This window comes from Clytia hemisphaerica, unplaced genomic scaffold, assembly GCF_902728285.1.
Source record: "Clytia hemisphaerica strain Z4C2 unplaced genomic scaffold, Clytia hemisphaerica genome assembly, whole genome shotgun sequence".
Classification (NCBI taxonomy): domain Eukaryota; kingdom Metazoa; phylum Cnidaria; class Hydrozoa; order Leptothecata; family Clytiidae; genus Clytia; species Clytia hemisphaerica.
The window spans coordinates 981,667-1,009,012 of NW_027103417.1; the positions used below are offsets into that span (position 1 = coordinate 981,667).

The following is a 27,346-nucleotide window of genomic DNA, read 5'->3' on the forward strand; positions in this document are numbered from 1 at the left end:
GCCTTTTGTTTAAAAATCAATGCTCGAACTTGAATGTAAAATTTTTTTCTTTTTTTCCCATGAAATTTGCTGCTGGCTGCACGAGCAAAACCGTTGGACGGAATCTGCCGTTGGCACGGATTTTGTGGGGTACATATACCTATATACCTATATACCCCATAGCACCACGTGCCAAAATAGCCAGGACACGTGTGTTATATTTCGTTCTTTTCTTTCCACGAAATTTGCTGCTGGCTGCACGAGCAAAACTGTTGGACGAAATCTGCCGTTGGCACGGATTTCGTGGGGTACATATACCTATATACCTATACACCCCATAGCACCACGTGCAAAAATAGCCAGGCCACGTGTGTTATATTTCGCTCTTTTTTTTCCATGAAATTTGCTGCTGGCTGCACAAGCAAAACCGTTGGACGAAATCTGCCGTTGGCACGGATTTCGTGGGGTACATATACCTATATACCTATACACCCCATAGCACCACGTGCAAAAATAGCCAGGCCACGTGTGTTATATTTCGCTCTTTTTTTTCCATGAAATTTGCTGCTGGCTGCACAAGCAAAACCGTTGGACGAAATCTGCCGTTGGCACGGATTTCGTGGGGTACATATACCTATATACCTATATACCCCATAGCACCACGTGCCAAAATAGCCAGGACACGTGTGTTATATTTCGTTCTTTTATTTCACGAAATTTGCTGCTGGCTGCACGAGCAAAACCGTTGGACGAAATCTGCCGTTGGCACGGATTTCGTGGGTACATATACCTATATACCTATATACCCCATAGCACTAATACCTATATACCCCATAGCACCACGTGCCAAAATAGCCAGGCCACGTGTGTTATATCTTGTTTTTTTTTATTTTTTCCCACGAAATTTGCTGCTGGCTGCACAAGCAAAACCGTTGGACGAAATCTGCCGTTGGCACGGATTTCGTGGGGTACATATACCTATATACCTATATACCCCATAGCAGAGGCCACGTGTGTTATATCTTTTTTTTTATTTTTTCCCACGAAATTTGCTGCTGGCTGCACGAGCAAAACTGTTGGACGAAATCTGCCGTTGGCACGGATTTCGTGGGTACATATACCTATATACCTATATACCCCATAGCACTATATGCCTATATACCCCATAGCACCACGTGCCAAAATAGCCAGGCCACGTGTGTTATATTTTGATTTTTTCATTTTTTCCCACGAAATTTGCTGCTGGCTGCACGAGCAAAACTGTTGGACGAAATCTGCCGTTGGCACGGATTTCGTGGGGTACATATACCTATATACCTATACACCCCATAGCACCACGTGCAAAAATAGCCAGGCCACGTGTGTTATATTTCGCTCTTTTTTTTCTACGAAATTTGCTGCTGGCTGCACAAGCAAAACCGTTGGACGAAATCTGCCTTGGCCACGGATTCGTTGGGGTACATCTACCTATATACCTATATACCCCATAGCACCACGTGCCAAATAGCCGGACACGTGTGTTATTTCGTTCTTTTATTTCCACGAAATTTGCTGCTGGCTGCACGAGCAAAACCGTTGGACGAAATCTGCCGTTGGCCGGATTCGTGGGTATAACCTACCTATATAACCCATAGCACTATATACCTATATACCCCATAGCACCACGTGCCAAAATAGCCAGGCCACGTGTGTTATATTTTGTTTTTTTCATTTTTTCCCACGAAATTTGCTGCTGGCTGCACGAGCAAAACTGTTGGACGAAATCTGCCGTTGGCACGGATTTCGTGGGTACATATACCTATATACCTATATACCCCATAGCCGAGGCCACGTGTGTTATATCTTTTTTTTATTTTTTCCCACGAAATTTGCTGCTGGCTGCACGAGCAAAAAACTGTTTGGACGAAATCTGCCGTTGGCACGGATTTCGTGGGTACATATACCTATATACCTATATACCCCATAGCACTATATGCCTATATACCCCATAGCACCACGTGCCAAAATAGCCAGGCCACGTGTGTTATATTCTTTTTTTTTTTTTCCCACGAAATTTGCTGCTGGCTGCACGAGCAAAACTGTTGGACGAAATCTGCCGTTGGCACGGATTTCGTGGGGTACATATACCTATATACCTATACACCCCATAGCACCACGTGCAAAAATAGCCAGGCCACGTGTGTTATATTTCGCTCTTTTTTTTCCACGAAATTTGCTGCTGGCTGCACAAGCAAAACCGTTGGACGAAATCTGCCGTTGGCACGGATTTCGTGGGGTACATATACCTATATACCTATACACCCCATAGCACCACGTGCAAAAATAGCCAGGCCACGTGTGTTATATTTCGCTCTTTTTTTTCCATGAAATTTGCTGCTGGCTGCACAAGCAAAACCGTTGGACGAAATCTGCCGTTGGCACGGATTCGTGGGGGACATATACCGATATACCTATATTACCCCCCATAGCACACGTGCAAAATAGCCACCACGTGTGTTATATTTCGTTCTTTTTTTCACGAAATTTGCTGCCTGCACGAGCAAACCGTTGGACGAAAATCTTCCGTTGGCACGGATTTCGTGGGGTACATATACCTATATACCTATATACCCCATAGCACCACGTGCCAAAATAGCCAGGCCACGTGTGTTATATTTCGCTCTTTTTTTTCACGAAATTTGCTGCTGGCTGCACAAGCAAAACCGTTGGACGAAATCTGCCGTTGGCACGGATTTCGTGGGGTACATATACCTATATACCTATATACCCCATAGTCACGTGTGTTATATTTCGCCCTTTTTTTTCCACGAAATTTGCTGCTGGCTGCACAAGCAAAACCGTTGGACGAAATCTGCCGTTGGCACGGATTTCGTGGGGTACATATACCTATATACCTATATACCCCATAGCACCACGTGCTAAAATAGCCAGGACACGTGTGTTATATTTCGTTCTTTTTTTCACGAAATTTGCTGCTGGCTGCACGAGCAAAACTGTTGGACGAAATCTGCCGTTGGCACGGATTTCGTGGGGTACATATACCTATATACCCCATAGCACCACGTGCCAAAATAGCCAGGCCACGTGTGTTATATTTTTTTTTTTTTTTTCCACGAATTTGCTTGCTGGCTGCACAAGCAACTGTTTGACGAAATCTGCCGTTGGCACGATTTTCGTTGGGTACCTATTACTATATACCCCCATAGCACCACGTGCAAAAAGCCGGACACGTGTGTTATATCTTTTTTTTTTTCACGAAATTTGCTGCTGGCTGCACGAGCAAACGTTGGACGAAATCTGCCGTTGGCAGGATTTCGGGGTTTATACCTATATACCCCATAGCACCATGTGCCAAAATAGCCAGGCCACGTGTGTTATATTTTGTTTTTTTGATTTTTCTCCATGAAATTTGCTGCTGGCTGCACGAGCAAAACCGTTGGACGGAATCTGCCGTTGGCGCGGATTTTGTGGGGTACATATACCTATACACCCCATAGCACCACGTGCCAAAATAGCCAGGACACGTGTGTTATATTTCGTTCTTTTTTTTTAACGAAATTTGCTGCTGGCTGCACGAGCAAAACCGTTGGACGAAATCTGCCGTTGGCACGAATTTCCTGGGGTATATATACCTATATACCTATATACCTCATAGCACCGCGTGCCAAAATAGCCAGGCCACGTGTGTTATATTTCCTTCTTTTTTTTTCCATGAAATTTGCTGCTGGCTGCACAAGCAAAACCGTTGGACGAAATCTGCCGTTGGCGGATTTGTGGGGTACCTATATACCTATAACCCCATCGCACCATGCCTAAAATAGCCAGGACACGTGTGTTATTTTTCGTTCTTTTTTTCACGAAATTTGCTGCTGGCTGCACGAGCAAAACCGTTGGACGAAGTCTGCCGTTGGCACGGATTTTGTGGGGTACATATACCTATACACCCCATAGCACCACGTGCCAAAATAGGCAGGACACGTGTGTTATATTTCGTTCTTTTTTTTCACGAATTTGCTGCTGGCTGCCGAGCAAAACGTTGGAGAAATCTGCCGTGGCACGAATTCCTGGGGTATATATACCTATATACTATATACCCATAGCACGCGTGCCAAAATAGCCAGGCCACGTGTGTTATATTCTTTTTTTTTTCCACAAAATTTGCTGCTGGCTGCACAAGCAAAACCTTTGGACAAAATCGCTGTGGCACGGATTTCGTGGGGGTACATATACTCTATACCTAGATACCCCAAGCACCACGTGCTAAAATAGCCAGGACACGTGTGTTAATTGTTCTTTTTTCACGAAATTGCTGCTGGCTGCACGAGCAAAACCGTTGGACGAAGTCGGCCGTTGGCACGGATTTCGTGGGGTACTATACCTATATACCTAGACCCCATAGCACCACGTGCCAAAATAGCCAGGCCACGTGTGTTATATTTCGCTCTTTTTTTCCACGAAATTTGCTGCTGGCTGCACAAGCAAAACCGTTGGACGAAATCTGCCGTTGGCACGGATTTCGTGGGGTACATATACCTATATACCTATATACCCCATAACACCACGTGCTAAAATAGCCAGGACACGTGTGTTATATTTCGTTCTTTTTTTTCACGAAATTTGCTGCTGGCTGCACAAGCAAAACCGTTGGACGAAATCTGCCGTTGGCACGGATTTCGTGGGGTACATATACCTATATACCCCATAGCACTATATGCCTATATACCCTATAGTACCACGTGCCAAAATAGCCAGGCCACGTGTGTTATATTTTGTTTTTTTCATTTTTCATTTTGCTGCTGGCTGCACGAGCAAAACCGTTGGACGGAATCTGCCGTTGGCACGGATTTTGTGGGGTACATATACCTATACACCCCATAGCACCACGTGCCAAAATAGCCAGGACACGTGTGTTATATTTCGTTCTTTTTTTTTCACGAAATTTGCTGCTAGCTGCACGAGCAAAACCGTTGGACGAAATCTGCCGTATGCACGAATATCCTGGGGTATATATACCTATATACCCCATAGCACCGCGTGCCAAAATAGCCAGGCCACGTGTGTTATATTTTGTTTTTTTCATTTTTCATTTTGCTGCTGGCTGCACGAGCAAAACCGTTGGACGAAATCTGCCGTTGGCACGGATTTCGTAGGGTACATATACTTATATACCTATATACCCCATAGCACCACGTGCTAAAATAGCCAGGACACGTGTGTTATATTTCGTTCTTTTTTTCACGAAATTTGCTGCTGGCTGCACGAGCAAAACTGTTGGACGAAGTCTGTCGTTGGCACGGATTTCGTGGGGTACATATACCTATATACCTATACACCCCATAGCACCACGTGCCAAAATAGCCAGGCCACGTGTGTTATATTTCGTTCTTTTTTTTTCATGAAATTTGCTGCTGGCTGCACGAGCAAAACGGAAAAAAACTCTTGTATAGTGATCATTCCGACATTTTAAATCTTCCGGGGGTTTTGTTGTTCGGAATTGCTTAGGCAATGGTTGCTAGTAACGGCTTGTCACTGTGCCGGGTGCATACTCGGCGCCTTGGGCCCCGCAGGGTTGCTAGTAACGGCTCGAATTTCAGTCAGGTTTAAAAAGGGGCAATTTTGCCCATATTATAATAACATTACCCCGTTTTTTTTCATTCTATAATTTTCCAAATTTTGTGATTTGATGTGCCAGTGTGGCTCAACGGATAGCGCGCTGGGATTCTGATCAGAAACGTGTTTATTCGGTCGTTTTTTCACGAGTTTCCATCTTAGTTGTCTTAAGGAGGGTTTATTGATATAATTTTGTTTTTAAAACTAAGTCTGAGATCGTATTATAGAGATAATAGGTGGGATGGTGTGCTGCCATAATTTATCTTTGTGAGTGTTTATCGAGAATTTGTCGTTTTTCCGAGAATTTTACCGAGAACGACTTTCAACTTCGTTATTAACGTTATATTAACATAACCATTTATAAAATTGTGTTTCAAAACTAAGTCTGAGATCACATTATGGAGATAACTTGTGTGGGATACTGCCGCTGGCTGCCAGCTGTAATATGTCATAGTACTGGACATAACTCTCTCTATTTGGGAGGGGTTTGTACTTTTACGGTGTGACGGGATTGGCCCTTTTTTAGTACGGTATTACGAGATTTGACGAACAAAAAGACGGGAAAACGGTATTTCAAAATCAGACGGTGACGGTATTTGGCCTTATTTTTTGTCATTTTGCCAGTATTTGAACCTGTACAAACTGTTGTGACGGTGTTATTATTCTTTTCAATTTTCGGGATTCTGGGATTCAGCAAAAACTTTGACGGGAAATGGTATTTCGAACCCCTACAAACCCCTCCTCTATTGCTACCTGTGGAAACCAATCTCAAGTGAATTAGTTTACTTAAGGGCTCTGACCATAGTGAATATTTCATAATTGCCGTATTTAAAATGTGTTTTCTGACTGATGTAACCAACAAAACTATGGTATGTTATACATTTTATGTTAGACAAACTATTCCTGAATCTGAAAATTCAAAAATTGCAGTGAAAAGATTTGATGAAGAAGAAAATGAAGACTTTTGCGAGGAAGAGTATTTCAACTTTGAAGAGCTTAGTTTCGATGAAGAAAAAACATTTTGAAAAAATGTTCGCAGTAGATGGTGTATCTTTTACCGAACAATAAAAGATTTTGCGGAAAATTTTTGTAAATGCCTCTTTGTCTCGAAATCTTCAAAATAGTGGTTTTTCATCAATTTTTCATCTGGATTTTGCTTAAAAAAACAGTCATAACTTTTGACACATCTTCTTAGAAAAATTTTCCGCAAAATTTAAAATAGTTCAATTCTTTGCGAACAGTTGGAAAAAAGTTCGAAACAAAAAGGTTAATTACCCATTAAAACTTAGCACTTTTTATAAAAGAAGGTGATGCAACATATTATTAACGTCTTTTTAAAGTTCATAACGTCATTTTTGCAATTAAGTTCTTAATTACTCTTAAGGGGTTTGATTGAAAAGCAATTTATAAAGGCAATTCTTTGTTAAAAGTGTCAATGAATCTAAAACATAACTTTTATGTTCAGATACTAAAATCTATTTTCTGACTATGGTCAGAGCCCTTAAGCTGATATGGTTTCCACACAATAGCAAAAAAAGTATGCNAAATTATAATAATCTTCATATTGTCGGTAATATTTTTGAAATATGAGTTTTGTCTTCCGTGTGAAAAGCCCTTTATATATTACAGCCATAATAATGTTTGTTCAAGGAACCAATTCAGCTTGCTAAATAATGTTGAGAACGGAACAGTTGTCTCTTGTCTAATTTTGTAATTAAATTGATCTTTTTGCAAGTCTATTCCTTACTGGCAATATTGATAGACGATGTTTGTCCATTGATTAATCATGTGTGAAGAATAGTATAAGATACAATGGAATAAGGCATTTCTGACATCTATTTATCATGTACTTTATAGAATATTTTTGTTCTGTTCTATTTTTTGTCACGATATTTGCAGTTAAGGATTTCTCCATATCCAAACAGATTTCCTTCGGAACTGTATTACCTCAATTGCTCTTGTTTGTTCAGACATGTTCGCTGTTCAAATGAAAATGTTTTTACTTTTGGTGAATAAAATCCGTTTTATTGTAGGAAAAATTTATTGAAAACAACCAAATATTTTACCAATACCCCAATACTAAACGGGTTCTAAAAAAAACGAGACAAAAATAGATTAGATATTACACATATCTACATATTTTTGCGTATAATAAGCTACTCACTATTTCAGGGGTGGAGTTGCTTAGCATTTTTACCCATTTTCTGAAAATTTTGATTTGACCACCCCTGATAAATGTTTTTTAAGAATATGATTTATAAGGATATTTATGATGAAATTGGCCAAAAAATATAAGAACATGGTAAGAATACCACCATCATCGAGTTTGGAAACTTAGTCTAAGATTAGCCAATTATTACCCAGCGATTCTGAAAGGTGCAATAAAAATGCCAAATTTTTGTTGGGATTTGATCTAATCCTAAGAATAATGATTTTCTCCAAAATTTTAACGTGTGCATGCTTATTGGGTCAACCAACCATTGTCTGCCATCGTTAGATTGTATAAAATGCTATTACGAAAAAACTGGCTAATGGAGGGGGCTCGAACCTTAGCAGCATATTTCCTTATTATAAAAAATCTGTACGGCTTACAATCTTAAAGGTGATATCGTTTGCTTACTCGTCGATTTTAATTTCGTAAAAACTTTGTAAACAGTGCATTGACACGGATGTTGAGCAAGATGTGCTTCCCTTAAGGATAGGCTTTTTTTAAGACCCGTAAAATGTACTGTATGGGTGTACTTTTGGCAGAGAGTGTACTACAAGAGTCTTTCATTAGCTGGGATACTTTGTAAAAGTGTATTTGGGGACTGCTGAATTGAAAGTCTAACTAAAAATCTATCGACATCTCTCTGACTTATTTTCAGGTGGCTTCAGCAAAATAAGATGAAATTAAATTACACTGTATAATAAGGATCAAAAACGTTTGGTAAAAATGCAAGTTTAAGGGTACAGTACAATCTCAATGTTCAAGAGCTGCACTGTAATTTGGGGGCGTACGGAACTTCTAAACTAAAAACCGACCTCGCAAAAATAGCTCTTTCAGTAAAAGTTTCACCGATAAACCGGCAAAATCTACCCTCTCTACCGACACCGATTTTCTACCCTTCCTTCAAAAGGTATGTAACTCTTAATAAGGTAGATTGCATGCATGCATCCCGAAATTATTATAACAAAACTGACCCATCAATTTCCAATCTATGCAAGGAAATCATACATCTATATGTAAATAATTTTGTGTAATGTGTAATTAACCCCAATTAAGTAAAAGGCGTACTAATGTGGTTTTCATCGCTCTTAAACTCCCGTCTCGATCGGTGGTCTGAGTTCGATGTCCACTGTAGTACTGCGGTTCACTTGACAAGGACAAACCTTCGCCTGGGTCAGCCAATACCATATGAGGGGAATTGGAATTATGTACCTCTATACTCTGATACAAGAGTGTGGGTGATATGCCAGACATTGTGGTGTCACTCATCCCGTCCTGCGCCTGCAACGAGCTATGTGTTCTCCCGCGTAGTTAGAGTGTCATATTACTATGAATGCGTCATGATGGTATATGTGTCTCGCATGCATGCACAGAACCAGGGTGTCTGGACAGCGCTAAGAGTTCCGACTTGAGAAAGGAAGAATTCCTACTTCACAATGTTCCACAGATGGGATAACAACCAGCAAATGCACAAAAAATTCGCGAAGAGAAAATCTCGTCAATATATTTCAACCCATAGCCCAACAAACCGGAGACTAGATTATATCATGAGAGACGCGGATAAGGAAGATAGCGGTATGTTTTCGCACGGTTGTCTGCGTAACATAAGATAAACAGGGTGATATCCAAACCTTTTACAAGATGCTTGATAATATAGAAACTCTAACAAACGAAATGAAACTTCGTCTCAAATACAATGTATTATGATCATATGAAAAATATTAATTTATTGAATTTTAAGAATTTATTTTGAAAGAAAAGATCGAAAGAAGTAACGTTACAAACCCCCTGATAATCCTTGTTTACTTTCGATTTCGAAAAATATTTTGTTCTAAAATGGTAGAGAAGCCGTGGACAGAGAAATCAGAATCGAAAAACATTTTTAAAAAAATCCTTGAAAATTGCTTCAAAAGTCTTTATAATCTTGTTGATTTGAAATGAATTTTCAAATCAATAGTATTTTGGTATGCTTCTTTTCGTCTCATTAATATTTCTATCATCTATTTTTGGCGATGCTTTGATATTGGATGGTGCTTTGTCAACAAAATCGGTGAGTATGAGTTGTCAGTTCACAACACACACAGTGCAGTGGCAGTGCAGTTCTAGATATAAATATTTTACTGAAAATTAAGGCATTGTTATACTGAGTGCGCCAAGAAAAAGTATACATGTTTGGCAAAATATTGGAGGCTTGCAGTTAAAGATTGTTTGTTGATTCTTTTTTTTTATTCTATAGAGGAAACGACCCTGCCTCGACATGGCCCGAGAATTCTCGGGCCAAAACTTTTATTGCAATTCGCGTAAAGCCCAAGTATGGCCCGAGCTGGCCCGAGAATTCGGGCCGTCGTGTTTGGGCCACACGCGGGCCACGCACGGGCCACACTCGGGCCAATTTTTGAAAACATGATTTAAACAGGCGTGTAATTTCAGGACTGATTTTTTTTAACATTTTCTTTGAGAAAAACTTGGTTTCTCTTAATTATATTAAATATATGAATGTTGCAAACTCATATAAATATTAAATGTCTTATTTGGTTTAGTATGAAAACATAGTTATAAATATATACTTAGGGTGGAAATATTTGCTAGTAAACTGGTCCTGGTTTTAAACTGAAGCGTGTCCACGGCACGGGAAGCTCGTAAAGTTTTTTTGAGCGATATAAACAAAACAGACAAATCTAATTTTGTACTATTTTGTTTGACTGGACTTGCTGAATCAATTTAACATTTAACATGGCCCGAACATGGCCCGAATGACTCGGGTCATGTTCGGGCCAAAAGAATTGATAGGGTCTCTCGGCCCGAACATGGCCCGAAGAGGCCCGAGAATTCTCGGGCCATGTCGAGGGTCGTTAGAGGAAAGCTCAACTTTTTTTCACTTTTGGTTATTTTTCACTGCGGCGCCTTCAACATTCAATGGCATGGGCCTTTCCAGCATTTCTATGTCCGGGGCGGACAGCACAGGATTGCTGAAGGCAAAAGTCTTCACCAAAATTAAAAATTTCCAAGGTGAGAGAAGAAAATGTATGAATCTCCAAGGCAATTGATTTAAAAAAGGCAAAAAAGAGTGAAATTTCCGACCATCACTAGGGCGATTCTACTCAAAGTTGTACATGTCCTTTCCGCAACAGGGTACCAAAATGCCAAATTTCAAATTGGTTTAGGAACTAATATTTTGCCCTAAAAAGTTAGTTATAGTATTGTCCTTTCTTGAATCTGAAGTCTGCCCTAAAGATTTCTGATAATTTTAAGTCTTTCCTTACCATTCTCGTAGAGTCATCAATTTTTGTTAAGAAATTATTGAAACCAAGTTTAGCTCATTTAAAATTTCCTGTTGAATGGGGAACATCAAGACTGGGTCAAAATAAAGACCAGCTTAGTTACCAACTTAGAACAACTGTTTTCTGCTCTTAAAACTACTTATCACTATCAAAATTTACCAAACTGTTGCGGAAAGGACATAATCTGAAATTTTAAGTATGCAACTGTTTTCAAAAACTGTCAAGAAAGCAATTATTCATGGTTTAAAGTATTTAGTATTCAATTTTACACTTTTAAATTGCTTAAAAATCATAAGTATGACTTTTTATGTATATATTCCTAAATAAAATAAATTAGTTCTCAAATAATGTTGTGGAAAGGACAAAAATTAGAGGGAACAGACTCTTGAAGGTTACACAGAATAAGAAGATCGTGAACGGTGTAGACTGGTTGGTCTGGATTGAATGGTCTGGATTGAATGATAAGATGTCCTTAAGAGCTTTCTTTACTGTTGCCCCAATGCCATCTGGGATACCTTTACCATGTCCACTTTCAAGCCAAATCTATTTATTTAATATCAATTTTATTATTCAGAATATGAATGAAATAACCAGCACATGGTTCTGAGATGTTGGCAAATCAGAAATAAAGTTTATTTTCTTAGCACCAGTCTTCACTAGTTCATCAAGAATTGGTTGAATGCTTGTCATGACTGCAGGAGCTTTATGGTCAGTGCAATCACTGATGGCGTAACGAGAATATCTGCTTATTTCGAACCATATGTACATTGGGTGAAGGCAAACTGTATCTTCATGATAATACGCTGACTTTTCTTCACGGCTTTGTTGCATAACGTCAGACTTAGATTGGGCCTCTTCTCTTGCAAGTTTAAATGCTTAGAAAAGAAAACTTATTTCCGACAGTTAGTCACACTAGGAAATTAAGCTTTCAGAAAAAACAACATCAGTCATCTACAGGATACATTTCAACAACAAGGATGAGAGTTACCTGAATCAAGTTCGCAAGACAATATTAATTAAAACTTGAAAGTTGGAAACAAAATAAAACGAACATGCAGCAGCCAAAATCAACCAACCAAAATTTGTCATTCAATTCCCAAAACAGTGCTTCAATTTTTAATGCCTTGTTTATATGCTAAAGTAAAAACAATTCCGCACGTATGTAAATGGGTCATTGTTTGAGGTGCAGCAAAATTTCCGGGAGATAGCCTATTCGGCGGTGCGCGGATCTAGGTGGGTTCCGCCTCCCCCGTAGATCTTTTTCTTGGGAAGTTGATCTTCAAATTAGTTTTCAAGGTTGGCTTGGCTCAAACTTTTTAATCTATGGCTCAAATTTTAGGCAATTTCTCAAAGTTTTTATAAATGTTAATTTCATTAAAAAGTGCCGGATTATTTTTTCATGAATCCCTTTAGAAGTTTTGCGGCGCATTTTTCTGCTTGAGAGTCAAGTAAACGATATAGCGCTTTCACAGCATTAATCTTTGATACGCATTTTGGCGGGACGCTAGTGTGACTAACTGTCCGAGGCTAGAAAAAATTACCCGACAGAGGTAACAAAAATTTTCTAGAATGGCTCAATTCACCTTCACTTCACCTTTACGTTCACCTTCACTCCACCTTCACGATATTAAAAAATAAAAGTTGATAATTTTGTGTTCAAAAGCACAAAATCCATGAGTACAGTGAAGTAAAGCATATCTGTAAAGAAAGAGTGATAAGAATTAATTTTTCCAATCAAAAGTTAGAAATAATGTTGTTGTAAAGATTATGTTCTCTCAACTTATGTCTCATCTACCATCAACAGCTCTAACTTGGGACTATGACGAAACATATGCATATGGGACAGCAATTCGGTGGCCACTATTTCAACGAACCTCCACAAAGTCATCTAATTAACATAAACGTGAATCATGCAGTGAAGTCGGGTAACTTGCATCAGTGTAGGGAAACCTGCATAGTCATCAAATGACTGACCAATCAAAGCAGCAAAATTTCAAAACAAATCAACTACGCAGCTCCCCTCGCAGCTTTACTCTACCATTTTTGCTTTAATTTAACTTTGTTTTGAGGGCTATGCATGTTAGCCTCCACTGATGCAAGCTACCCGATCTCACAATAGTTACTGTCAACGGCTATTATAACTTGGGACTATCTGAGAAAACATGGGACTGCAATTCGGCCACCATTTCACTGAACCTGCAAAGTCATTTAATTAATATATGTTTGCTACTGCGAATCATAGATAGCAAATAATGTGAATACGCTACTTTCGCCAGGTATGCTTTCAAGCCGCAAAAGGAAAAAATCTTTGCGTAAATGCGACTGAACACAGATATAAAAAACGTCTGTTCTTCCACGGAAAATAATTGTGAGATCTGTTATCAACACTCGGTAATTTTGACATCAATTAATAGCACATGCTGGAAAAAGTCTCTAGGGAAAAACAACACAAAACAATTTAATAATGTCAAGATGTGAGCTGGGTATGTGTGGTTAAATTGTTTATTACTTCTTCAAAAATAAAAATACTTTAAAAATACTTGGTTGTGATTATTGCATGGTGAAAGTTTGATTGATAAACTTAGTTAGAGTTATCAAAACAACTTTGTTGTCAAAGTGATTCAGCATTATTAAGTGAAAATACAGGCCAGATATCAACAATCCCATGTTTTGACCAATCGTCCCAAGTTAGAGCTGTTGACGGTATTGATCATCAGCAATAAAAACTAAAAGTCATAAAGCAGTTTCTTCACGGGACTCAAATCCCGTGTCTTATTATTGTATATACTAAAGAAAGAGAAAGTGAAAAATACCATGCAAACTGGAATGGAAATAATTCTCATTCTAAAACACGATGGCGGCAAGAGAATACACAAGTCTTTTTACTTTGGACGAAAGGATGTGTAAATTCTGGTTGATTTTAAGAAGAGACTTCTTTAAAGTTTGGGGAAAGTGAATCTATAAAGGTTTTTTTTTTGATGGAAAAAAGTTTTTTTAAAAGCATTTTTTGTGCTCAAGGTTTGTTTTTCTTTGCAAATTTTTGTCTTTCAATCTTAAATAGATGAACGAGTATTTTACTAATGGTTATGATTCTTTCACAGAACATAGTAAAATTATTTAGGAGGTTGATCTTTTTTACAAAATTTCAAAAAGTCTGTTACAGTAGTTCTATAGATATATTGAAAAGTTTAGATATCGATAGTTCGCATTTTTAAACCAAACAGCTATGGCAAACTTTGAATTACTTTTGATGTATCAGTTGAAAGCTCATCCCAACTCGAAACTCAATTCCATTTTGTGGTAGATATTGATAGGATTAGACATAAACAATTAACCTAAATTTTTAATACACGTGTGCAAAAGTGAATAAACAGAGATGTAAAGTGTTTTCTTTTACTCAGTAAGTTTAGTAATTCTTATGTTTGCAGTTGAGTGTGATGACCTGTTTCATATAGCTGTCTATCCAAAGAAAGATATCCTTAGCTTATCCTTGATATGTCTTTTAAATTACTAAACATTTAGAAGCAGAAAGTCATCTTAATGTCTCTCTGTCTAAAAGTACAAATTTGGAATCTTTGGTAAGGTCTGGCTCAGTGCTGAACCCATAACTTTATGCACTGTAGCTGAATGATCTACCTTTGTGCAATGGTCCCTCATTTTGCTTCTAATCACCTGTTCCCAAACAATCATAATAAGCAGGCGATGAAGTATATTTTATCTCTTAGTGAAGCTTCACTGTTTTCTTTTTTAGGATTGGCATTTCATTGCAAGATTCTGCTATCAGACAGATAATGGGGTGTTAGACTATGTGTTTGAGTACCCAGAGGTTTGTTTTGCTTTATCATTTATATTATTTTCGAGTTAGGTGAGACCAACTTCATTAATTATATTAAGTCAATTAAAATAAAAGGTCAGTGGGCTGGCAAAATAGACTAAGGTTTGATTTTATTCATACATTATTATCCCTTCATAATCCCTTCGTATATAATTCCTTTAGGAATTTCAAGTACTTGGATTTTCGAATTGTTTTCATGGTTTAGCACAAATTGGAAATTCTGAAATAAGAGGGGATTAAATTGATTTGAATTTCTTTGCAGGTTTCTTTATGAAGGCTAAGTCACTTTCTAAGATTGGTTTCGGAGGGTGTTGCCAACTACGAGAGTGTAAATTTATTGACATGAAGAACACATCAATCACACTTCTAAGCGCCTTTCGATCAAAAGCAAAGTCTTCCTAGGTTTTCTAAACTTCTTAAATGAACTGAAGTATTCTATATATTTTCACTGTTTCAGTCATATTGCTGCCAGGATGCAATTTTGTACTATGATTCACAATGGGAGAGTGTATATCCTGCCCCATCTTTGGTGAGTAAGATGATCGTAATTAACAATATTTATGTTATTTTGAAATATATAATAATTATTACCTCTCAAGATAAGCGGTCAAAGTTTTGTATAGTAACATAATAAACATCCCCATCACATACCTTAGGGGAACTTAATTTGGTAAAAAATAACTTTGTGGGCAGCAAAAATCCTAGAATTTTTGAGTCAATTTTATCGAGAACTAAAATTTTGATAAATTTTTGTTTAAAATAAGACATATCCAAAATTAGTTCTTGCCATTGTCTAGCATCCTATTCTCGCACATTAAAATTCAGACAAACTAGGGTATAGGGTTAGAACAACTGAAGTACATATTTTTTTAAGCAGTGCCGTAGCAACTGGGGGGGGGGGGGCAAGGGAGGGCTATGCCCCCCCCAATAATTTTTCAAAAATGGTTATTTTGCTAAATGCAAAGTTTTTCTTTTTTAATTTGTCATAATTGTCACAATTGAGCTGAATTGAGTGCATTTTCAAGCAATCTAGAGCTCAAATTTTCAAATGCAAATTTTCAAAATGCTTCCTACGGCACTGTTAAGTATATAAACAAATTTCACCTGTCTGTAATTTAAACGGCTCCAATTTAGCCAAAGTAAGTCCCCTTAAAGAGCCTATTATTATTTTCAATTATTTGTCTTTTAGACTTGCCCATCAAAAGTTAGTGTCGTCAGTCGTCAAAGGAATCAGATTTTGGATCTTGAGAATCGGACGGATGGATGTCAAAGTATTATCAGAGATGGTATACGAAAAATCAGCTGTAAAAGTAAGTATTGAAATTCCTGAAATCTAAAGTTTGGATTACAACAAAGTTTTGAGGAGCCTGTTAAATTGATAGAAGAACTCTGAATTAGTTGCGGCAAGAGAATCCGGGAAATTCTAAAAATTTTGATAAAATTTCGAGAGGATAGGCTTATAAACTCGTAAGTCTTAAAAATATATTCTTATTAAAACTTTTGAAAATTCCTTTACAGGCTACCGCACCTTGTCTTCAGCTCGTCCACGATGGTGGTACCTCGTCATCTCCAACTGTGGTGCCAAACAGGTATCATAAAATTGATGAGTTGTGCTCTCTTGGGAAGCTTTGTCAATAGTTTTTGTACTTCAAGTTTTTTTGTCGAAGTTTTCTAGCGTATAATATGTTAAAAAAAGTTTACGAACTTGAGACTAAACACGAATCTTTTCTTCACTGACATACTGTCTTTTAATAACGTCAAATTGGTCACTTTCTCACAATAGTTTTGAAACAGTCCACATTCTTAATTTCCATCAAAGGTCTAAAATACAATTCTTTCCTACTGATCTTGGTTTTAGGGTTTACAGTTGAATTACCGAATGGTGATGACCAATGGGCGTACATTCTGGACAAAACACTTCTCAGCTGATGAAAAAAGTATTTTACTGTTATTTTTCTATTACTTCGTTTTTCCTTTGTAAATTTTATCATTAATTTCTTGATCTCCAAAAGTATATTGGTTCTTCTTACAAGAAGTTGAAATATTTTATGTATATGTTATGTATATAAATGTATATAAAATTCTACGATTCAAACTGATACGAAGTGGACAGCTAAAATACAAAATAAAATAAAAATACAGTTTGATCATTGCAGAGTTTCAGCCAATTGCCGTGCGGGCATTTTTTGTCCGCTTTATCCCACTAAAACCGTCCCAGTCCTTTTTCCGCACCTATAGACAATAGAAAAATGTGTCAAAAAAGGATTGGATCGAGTTTAGGGAGATAATTAAATGATTAAGTGGCACGCGCCTGACCGCGCGACTACGGTCGAAAAGGTATATAGTTTGGTCTTTTTTTATATTTGGTTACTATTGATTTGGCCTCGCTAAACTACTGAATATTCATTTTCTTTCTAAAATTTCAGATATCTTGGAGACTGACATTGTGTTTCTGATTTTCTTTCTCTCCCTCTTCATTTTGTCTGGTATCGTTGCATGTAAGTGTCACCTTCGTTTATTCTCCCGCTAAGTAATGTAGTTAGGGTTGGTAATTGCATAACCTTAATCTAGGGCTCTTGGACATTGTTTCACGGGGTCCATGGCCCACTAGCTTGACTATCTATGAACTGAATGTAAATTTGAAAGGAACGGGGAATTCGAACCGGCAACACTTTGTTTGTGCTAATGTCTTGACATTTTGTCATTGCTCTTTCAAACCCAAAGTGATTTGCAATGTTTTTTCATCCATTTTTATCGATTTTCAGATCCTACACAGCTATTCTTTTTTTTTTTGAAAGGCTAAAGGCCGGTTTCCACTTGTGCGCGCTGTGATCGCACTTTTTGACTCCAATCCTTTTTGCTTGGAAAAAAGATTACGTCTTAAAAATGTAGCGCGCGCTGGAAAAAAAAGTTGAGCACATTTCAACTTTTTTCAACCGTTACGTCAGATCGCGCCAATGGAGTTGCTTCATTTTTCTTTTGACCAATAGTGTGGAAGCTTTGCTCGAAAATATGCGATTGAAGCGCGCGCAAGTGGAGACCGGCCTTAAAAGTAAAGTCGACATAATTAGCTCCCATATCGAGTTAAGTATTTCTCCAGCTTTCCATCTGTATTGAGATGTCGACCACAATGTGTCCGAAATAAGAATGCATAAAAACCTTCTTATCCTAACGTAGTGAGAAATTCTTTCGCACTCACAAGAAATCCAAGCGAAAAGCAATTTAATCAATCTATTTCTTTTCATCTTTAGATACTTTACTTACGCGCCAACTTTTCCATACAACGTACAAATTGTATATGTGGGCTATATTCCTCGAATGTAAGTCTTTGATTTAAAATAGCTAGAAGCTTTGATTAAAAAGGTGTTCTTAGCATTGTTATGGACGCCTTTTTGCATAAGCTTAGCCCACCATTTGCCATAGTTTCACTTCAATCTTCAAATAAATAGATCAAGACTTAAGTTTGATTAAAAATGTTATTGTCTAGTTCAAATTATGCTACGTTTACTCAACCTCGAACCTCGTATTTATTAATTACAGGTGAATTTTTCGCAATGTTTTTTTATTAAAACTTTTCTATTGTCAGATTATTAGATTTTGTTTATTTTTAATGTCTTAATCATAAAGGTAGGGGAGGAGTAGGGTGGTCTAGAATAGACGCACGTAATTAAATCTAGACATGTGAAAGATTATAAGCTTTACTTTCTCACGCTGTTTTCTGATGTGATTTTGCTCTTTGCTTTGGGTACACCATACGATCGCCACAATTTTACCGATATCTTTATGATGGTGTTGGAAAACAACATGTGCTAAGAACAAGTTATACTTTCTTCTCCTCTTATTGGTGCGTTTGGATTAAAGTCATTTTCTAATTGTTTCGAATTATTTCTTTCAGTAATGTCAATCGTTATCAACATAGTGTATTACACTGAGTATGGTCTATCTGGACAACCTTCTAAAGGCGTGAAAAATATTGGTAAGAAATGACCTAAAACAATTTCCCCAGCTTTTCCAGTCTGGCAATGACTGATTTTGGGGTCCAAAAGTTCTATCATTTATATTATGTGTTAATCGTACCTGTATCATAATTTTGAAAGGATATCCAAGACGGTTCGACTGAGAATCTGAGAACCTTTGGAGAATAGTAAGAACCTTTAGATTCTGGGGGCCTGGGAATAGCATTTTAGCTCGGTTCTCACGTTTAATAATGTATTCGTTCATATATAAAGAAACAAAAAGTATCTTTCCTACAAAATTTTAAAATTTTGTCGATTATTATATAAGCCATTGTACTATGAATAAGTTTAACACTGTAACAAAGTGAGTTTTTTTCTTTTCAGGGCGTGCTTGTCATTGTATAAGTGATACACTGCTGGTCGTGCTGTTGATTTTATTGGGAAAAGGATGGACTATTACCAGGTTTGATTTTCTACTGGTTTTTGTCCGGATATTTTGGGAATTCTTCTAAGCCCTTTTCCAGACATGTACCAATGGGGCATTTCATTTTATAACTGTTCAGGGGAGTGAACGAATATTTCCAGTCGGTAATTATATAAGAATTTCCAGGGGATAAAAGTTCGTCCACCCTCATTTTTGGACCTACCCCGGTGGAGGTCCTATAAATTAACCTGTGTTTGTTCGTCCGTCCGTTCGTTCGTCCGTCCGTTCGTTCGTCTGTTACCAACTTTTCTCAGGATTGAATCATAGGAATCTTTTGATTTTTGGTACAAAGGTGCAAAATGGTAGTGGCCAAAATGTGACGGAGCCCGATTTTCGAAAAAAAAATTTTTTGGGCCAATTTGGGCCAAAAAACGGCTGAAAAACGGGTTTTTAGAATTTGTGAAAAATTGGGTCATTAATTTTTTCTGATTTTTTGTATCAAAGTAGGGTACCATCATAGGTAAAAGATGGCTCAAGCAGATTTTTGCAAAAAAATTTTGTTGGCTCAAAAAACGCATGTTTATCTATAAGAATCACTATTAATAAGCATACATCAATGTTCTTAGTCAAATTACTCAATTTTTTTATGAGATAGATGTTTTTTTTGCTCATGAGGGCTTACTTTTAGTGAGTATGTGTGTTTAGACATGAAATTTTGGTTGCTTAGCGTGTTTTTATAGAAAAACTGGCCAAATTCGATATTTTTTTATAAGCACATTATCAATTACTTAGGTATTAGCTTTTCTCGAGATTGGCTCTTTCATTCTTTATGATTTTTTGCACAAAGATGCATAACTATAAACCCTTAAATGTGACGGAGCCCGATTTTCGAAAAAAATGTTTTTGGGCAAATTTGGGCCAAAAAACGGCTAAAAAAGGGTTTTTTGGACTTTGTGAAACATTGGATCATTCTTTTTTTCTGATTTTTTACATGAAAGTAGGTAAAAGATGGCTCGAGCAGATTTTTGTAAAAAAATAATTTTTCAGCTAAAAAAACGCATCTTTATTTATAAGAATCACTATTAATAGGCATACATCAATGTTCTTAGCCAAATTACTCAATTTTTTAATGAGTGAGATGTTTTTTTGCTCACAAAGTCTTGAATATGAAAGATTATTTCAAGAGCATGAAATTTTGGTTTCTAAACATTTTTTTTATAAGAACCAAACGACTAATTTTAATAGATCGTCACTATTTCTGTTCTGAATGATTGTTTAACGGACATGCTCACGTAGATATCAATTATATTTGTTAAATGCATAACCAGGTAGGTCCATAAAAGTATCACTTGTTAAAGTATAAAAATAATTTTTCCAAGGGTTCTTTTACAAATGTTACCATTTTCCAGGGGGTATCAAATTTCTAAGAGTCTTTTTTTCTTGCCTTGAAAAAGTTCGTCTACCCCCTGTATGGGAATTTAATGGAACAGCCCAAAGTGGCGGTTTCTCAAACTTTATGTATGATAATCTTAATATTGATCAAATAACAATTGGTATTGTGGAGGGGTCTGAGTTTTATGCAATTTTTTTTTTAATTTCGAGCTAAAAACAATAAAAAATTGATGCTTTTGTTTATAGGGCTCGTATTAGTCCAGCTGGCCAGATCAAACTATCGGTATTTTGTACATTGTATGGTATCGCTTATGTTTCTTTGTTTATATATGAAGCCAAGGTAAGCTTTTCGAATTCAGCATTTTTTATCATACTCATAACTCAACTGTGAATAGAAATGAAGACCATTTCTCACGCTGATACATCATTGTAAGGCATGAATTCAAGGGAGAATCTTGTAGGGTTCAAAACCTGCTCACTTGGCTATTTCCTTCGAGGTCAATAAAACGAAATGGGATCTACCTTGTTACCCAGAATAAGCTGGAATTTCGCTTACCTAAACATACGTGGAAAATGTGATAGTTTAACTTATTAACTATTTTAATCAATATTGCTTCATCATAGGCGTTTGACCCAGGCGAAGTGTTATACATCTATGAAAGTCCTGCTGGTGTTGGGTTATGTATAATGAAAGTCATTGTAAGTTCTTCTATTGGAAATTTATGCTTTTGTTTGTCTTACTTTTGATTTGCAACAACAAATACCCTCCTCTCACGTTTATCGTTTCTATGTACACTCTGTGCACATTGTCTGTTTGATAAAAAAATTCCCGTACGGAGACCTCTGCGATGAAGTATGATTTATAAATAGCAACACTTCTCTCGTCGTCTCCCCTCTCTCGCCCGCATTCTATCACAGCGGTCGGTTTGAAAAATCTCAATCAGAAAAGACAATGACAACAGACCCTCTATGGCAATGAATTTTGAAATAAGCCGTAGATATATATCGGGTCTGTGTACAGACTATCCTTGGAGGGACTTTGCCATTACTTATGCATGTATGAAGTTTTTCTGAGTCTCTGTATCCAGGTTACTAGGGTATCTTTATTTTGATTTGCATCGAAATAAATAAACATTAAAATTGGAAGAATGATCGGACCATGCTTTTAATCCTGAACTTATTGAATGTAATCGGATGAGATTTCTTGCTAGATTTAAATTTCGACATTTTCGCGAAAATAAAACTTTCGAAATCCAGTGAGATCGGCGGTTTGTGTAATCTAATCCGTAAGCGAAATTGAAAAAAAAAACAGATTACAATGAACTATAAATGTGTTATTTTTGGCGTTTGCAATTTCAACAGTTTTTTGGCTTATTCGCGAAACTAAGTCAATGCGAAACATCTTAAATGTGAAAATAAATACGGCTGAAGTAGGACCGCAATTTAATTCAATTTTAGCTTCTTTTTCGTCTAATATTACCAGACGTTCTATGATTAATACTTCTCTTTCTCTTTTTAGGCTTGGTTATGGTTTTGTTACGGTATCTTCTTCACGTTGAAAAATTATGCTGAAAAACGATTCTTTTATTTCCCTTTTTTCGCATTCTATACAATATGGTGAGTGACATCATGTTTTATTTATTTAGCTTACGCCTTTTTATATAAAATTCAAAAACAGGCTCGGAGATGCTTAGGGTCGAGGGCTTTACAAGGTTGAAAATGCTCATAAGGGTACTTAAATCTCAAGCAAAAATTTAGGGAAATACTGAAAATCCGTAAAATCCCAGCCAGAAAAAGCCAAAGTCGGGAAAAAAACATTTTTCGTAGGCTCAAGGTAGTGCTTACCATTATGCTTAAATTTTCGCCATATCTGAGCCTAGTATGTTATAACTGTAATGCTTATAAAAGAAAAAATATGTACTCAAATGAGCACTTTAAATGGTGTTATGGTATATACGATAACATAAAATCATTTTTCATGGCAGGTTCTTGAGTGGTCCAATCATTGTTTTGATTGCTGCAAGCTCTGTCGAACCTTACGCTAGGTGAGTTTTCATCTTTATCTTTCTCTAAACCTGTCACAAGTTGTCTGTTTGAACTGATAGCCCAAATGGCTAACAACATCACTTCAACGTCCACTCATGTTAAATAAACCATATTATTTTGTCGTGCCAGTTTGAGGTGTGCAACCTTGACTTTTGATATGCGACGTTATTGTTTCAAATCTGATTTGATTGTTGATTTGAGCTTTTTATTCTTCTTTCAGAGAGCAGATAATGAACGGTGTTGATAGGTCTGTCGCCTTCAGCGCCTTTGCATTTTTCTTGGTGAGTAAATTTTGTCATCTTTTATGCGAATTAAAGTGTGCCACGTGTCAATGTTTCAAGAAAATGATTCACTTCAGACTTTCTAAGGATCTTGATTGCTGCTGCATTTCTTTGATATGGCATTTGTACGTGCTTAGGGAGTCTGCTAAGAGCTTATTAAGAGAAATATTTAAAACCATTTATTTAAGATAATCACGTACTTCCTATCTTCAGTTGTCTCGTTTTTGAATTCTCTTTTAAGGATGTCCTTGGTCTACGCAAAAGTTATTTCAATCTATAATTAAATTTTGCAATCAAATTACATTGATTTTCTAATTTGAATTTCTTTATTTTTTAGATTTTAACACGCCCTTCTGCAGCTAATAAGAATTTCCCCTACCACGTACGCACAACACAAATTGGGTTTATTGATGATACGGCAAATCCGAATTTCGCAAGATCAACGTACAAACCGGAAAATGAGGAAGCTGAATTAGCACGAAGAATGAATACTTTGTTTTCTGCGCACGTCAGTATTTTATTCCAATTCTTTGTACCGATGAGTCTTGCAAGCTTTTCATTTTGTTTCATTTACGTTAAGAAAAATATCTTCAGCAGGAAGTAATTTCTGCGGCCGAAAAATAATCCGAAAAATCGTATTTTACGGGAATTAATTTTCGCCGTTTTGTCTTATTTTGAACACGTATCTTTCATTTTCCTAAGGATTTTTTAAATTTCTTTTATAAAAATAGCCCAATTTGTAATTCGTGGGTTCTGATTTTCGCGGTTTTAAGCGAAAATTTGTTCCGCGAAGATTAGTCTTGTTCGAAAGTAGTTAGGACCAGTGCAACATTTGCAACTTAATATTTTTGTTGTAATTTTTTTTACAGAACAATGAAGGCACCCGTCCGTTAACAGGTTCAATGGCAAGCCCTCCCTCTTCCATGAACAGTCGCCACTCCTCCATCAACACTAATAATACCCTTAATATGGGCGAATCTTTAGGGCGTAGAAATCCTTCATATAACGATAATGACGATCGCCCAAATGCCTCTACGAACCGCCCTACTTTGTTAGATCTCAAGGATAGACTAACAACGCCCTCTCCCCACCCTAATGCTTCATTACCGCCACCAATGAATTACTCCACCAATCAAAATACGAAATTAAAAAAAGAAACGAAAAACGAAAATGAAACACGCACAGAATCAACTTTTGTACAAAATTCGAATTTCGTCACCACTGGAGGAGAAATCTATCAACAAGAAGAACAGCTTCCTAAAAACCCTCCACCGTTGATTAGAACAGAACAACAAATGACGTCATTGTTTGCGGTAAATATAACTCTGCTTCAATCTGAACAGTTTGATATCAGATTAATTGTATTAATTTCAGTCAGAACCTGACAGATAGCTGGTATACTCAAAAGTGTATTTTCATTTCTTTCAACTCTAGTCGCGTAAGAGTTAAAATTTGAAGAGGAAAGTAACAACTTTTTGTCCTTGTAAGCCGTTCATTATACGAAGAACTTATCATATTTTCTGAAAATACGAACTTAGCCCCGGATGTTTATAAATAGATGAATAAATAAATTATTGACGTGAATCACGTGACATTTCAATGAGATTCTTGTATTTCAAAATTCTTTTTCAGGCCAAACCATCACCTTCCCAAAATTTGTCTCCAATGACACCAAACCCTCCTTCGACGTCACCAAACTTCTTCATACCAGAACCTACACTGACACCTGATTTCGAACAAAGTCCTCCTTTACCACAAACTGGAAAGCCAATAGATTCTAGTAATAACAACACTATTAAAGAGGATATGGAGAATCCTACAGATAGTCAAAACAATGGTGGAACTTCACCAAGTCAAGAGACCAATAATGAAAATAATTCATCGAATAAATCACAAAATGAACAAAACAATGAATTAGTTCAATCTCCACGTAAAAAGAAAGGGAAAAAGAAAAGTACCAAGAAGAAGAGAAAATCAGAAGCTAACTCACCCTCTGATCCGAATCATCTACCGCCCTTATCTGCAGCACCCTCCACTTTACCGCCCTTGAGAGGTGGAAAGTTACCACCTTTAGGGAAGAATTCTGACAGTACGGTATGAGATTGGACATATTTTCTGTTGGTGCTTGAAATAGTTCCCTTGGGGGTGATGGTTTCAATAGTGGAAGTAAGATGGGTGAATATAAAAGTGTTTTCGTCTGGGAAGAGTATTGAAAATATGAAGTGATACTGTATATCAGTGAGGAGAGAGTCTGTCACCATGTTTTCTGAACACCGAGCCTGGAAGGGTTCGAGACTCGAACACACAGTCTATTACGGTGCAAACCTTTGATCGAAGCTACCAACCGGCAGAATGTAAGTGAGACACAGTGATGGATGATTGCTTTATCCAGATGGTGAGCGAATGTATCATGAGTTGATGGGAGGTTAAACTTAGTACTGCCCTAGTACTGATCTAAAGTTGAAAGATATTATCGAAAATAAGTTTAGAAGTTTCATCTATCAGTACTTATAAACTGTTTTGTCGGGGTTATTTGAAAGGTAAAATTCAGCTGTCTTAGTGTGACCTTTTTTGTTGGTGATAGAGAACATCAAGTTTTGATACTTGGTAATTCCATTTTATATCCATACATGGGGTGTACGAACATTTCCAGAGCGTAATTCGAGAAGAATTTCCAAGGTGAAAACTTATTTTAAAATTTTCAGGGGGTTCTAGCCACCATCACTTAAAGGTAGAAAGAGAATTTTTCCAAGTTTTTTTATGAAAATCATGCGGTTTTCCAGGGGATATCCACGCATTTCAAATAATTTTTTTAACGTGAAAAGGTTTGTCCACCTACCCCATGTATGGATATTTCATGGAAGAGCCCATTGCATGCTGAAAAAAGCGAAAATGAAGTGTAGAGGAAATTTATATTTACGCATTATGATGTTGAAAATCTGTGTAGGTTAGCGGTGATGGATTGAGGCTTTTTGTCCGTATCGATGAAGAAAATATAATCTTACAATTTTGTAAATTACCTTTTCATCATCAAATTCTAACTCAAGTCAAGTTTCGTGGACATTGTTACCAAACGAACCTGCTTATTTTATATATTTAAATTTTTATTAAGATTATTCATATATTTAATACCGATCAATATATTTACGACCTTGATTTTTAGCCCAAAAACTATCTATTCTGAATTTTAGTCTGATTTGGTAAAACGACTTAAAAATATCTAAACAAATTAAGAAATTCTTTTAAGGGGTTGTCTTATTTAAATGACTGAAATTTACGATTTGTCAATGCCAATGAACTACTCAGTTGTCAGTTGGGAGAATGGGGGAAATATTGATATTTATTTTGATATTCTCAAGCCTAATTTCCCGACATGAAATTTCATTGCGCTTAAGAGTTTTTAAACTTTTGTCATTCGTCAATTCCTTGTTCTCTAAATATACCCCTGTTTTTGTTATTTTTGTTGTAAATATGCACATTTATGAATGGTTTTTTGAATGTACACTTTTGATATGTATTTATTTTAGATTATTTATTTAGCAGCACTTTGCATAGTATTATAGAATACCAAATATTTAACGGTTCATTTGATTATAGGTTTCTTTTTTCATCGCTTTCCCAATCAAAAATACACTCTTTTCTTTTAAAGGAATACACGTTTTTTTTTACAAGAACTTCCAAAATTTTTGAAGCCCTCTGATGTTCTTAACTTGAGTTTTAAGCCTAAAAATGTTCTTAAAATGTTCTTATTTTCACAATTTTGTGAGTATTTTTACCCATTATCCTCTGAAATTGGGTGTTATCGAGTCCACAAAGCCTTAAAATGTTCTTTACTTGTTCTTAACATTTTGGCCAGCGAAACCTTATGCTCTTATATAGTTTGTTCTTATAAAAAAAACGTGTAATCGAGTGGTTTAAGAAATTTTGCCTGAAGAAATCTTCTGTGGTCATCAAAGTATTTTTGTTCTAGCTATTTATGAAATTTTTGAAAATGGTTTCTTACGTTAAAATTCTATTGTTTTCTTACTTAGTTAAAAGCTTGTAACTTGAATGTCGACATTTTTTGTCGAGGTCTGGAACCTTGAGTCTTATTATTTAGGTATTTTAACTTGATACTAAGGTAGGTGGATAAATTCTCACGTGCATTAATTTTCGTGAGATGAGAACTTGGGAGATTCCGCGTGGATTAAATTTCGCGAATCAAGGGTCTTTAAAATTTTCGCGTGGATTAAATTTCGCGAAAATGGCTATCTTTATTTAATTTCGCGACTATATGAATCGTAACTAGAAAAGAGATCTGTGTTTTTTTAATCGAACAAAGGACTAAAACTCG

The 27,346-nt window shown here is 36.7% G+C and overlaps 1 protein-coding gene across 1 annotated transcript; it reads left to right on the forward strand.

Annotated features, from left to right (window-relative positions):
- The first annotated feature begins 9,626 nt into the window (after window positions 1–9,626).
- LOC136797702 (transmembrane protein 145-like) lies at window positions 9,627–25,208 on the forward strand. Its single transcript, XM_067054285.1, has 18 exons — window positions 9,627–9,848; window positions 14,831–14,905; window positions 15,372–15,443; window positions 16,104–16,224; window positions 16,433–16,503; window positions 16,773–16,851; window positions 17,341–17,412; window positions 18,166–18,234; window positions 18,810–18,890; window positions 19,255–19,333; window positions 20,933–21,026; window positions 21,311–21,385; window positions 22,206–22,303; window positions 22,672–22,731; window positions 22,953–23,013; window positions 23,351–23,521; window positions 23,883–24,326; window positions 24,646–25,208. Exons 1-18 carry the CDS (start codon window positions 9,765–9,767, stop codon window positions 25,111–25,113), a joined length of 2,274 nt encoding a protein of 757 aa, XP_066910386.1. The 5' UTR covers window positions 9,627–9,764; the 3' UTR covers window positions 25,114–25,208.
- Window positions 25,209–27,346: the final 2,138 nt, after the last annotated feature.

What these genes read in the sequence shown, in the direction of transcription:
- LOC136797702 (XM_067054285.1), top strand. Translation starts at nt 9,765, where the DNA reads ATGCTTCTTTTCGTCTCATTAATATTTCTATCATCTATTTTTGGCGAT. An exon ending in TAAAGGCGTGAAAAATATTG is followed by an intron (nt 18,891 to 19,254) that starts GTAAGAAATGAC and finishes TTTTCTTTTCAG; the next exon opens with GGCGTGCTTGTCATTGTATA. An exon ending in GCGCCTTTGCATTTTTCTTG is followed by an intron (nt 23,014 to 23,350) that starts GTGAGTAAATTT and finishes TTTATTTTTTAG; the next exon opens with ATTTTAACACGCCCTTCTGC.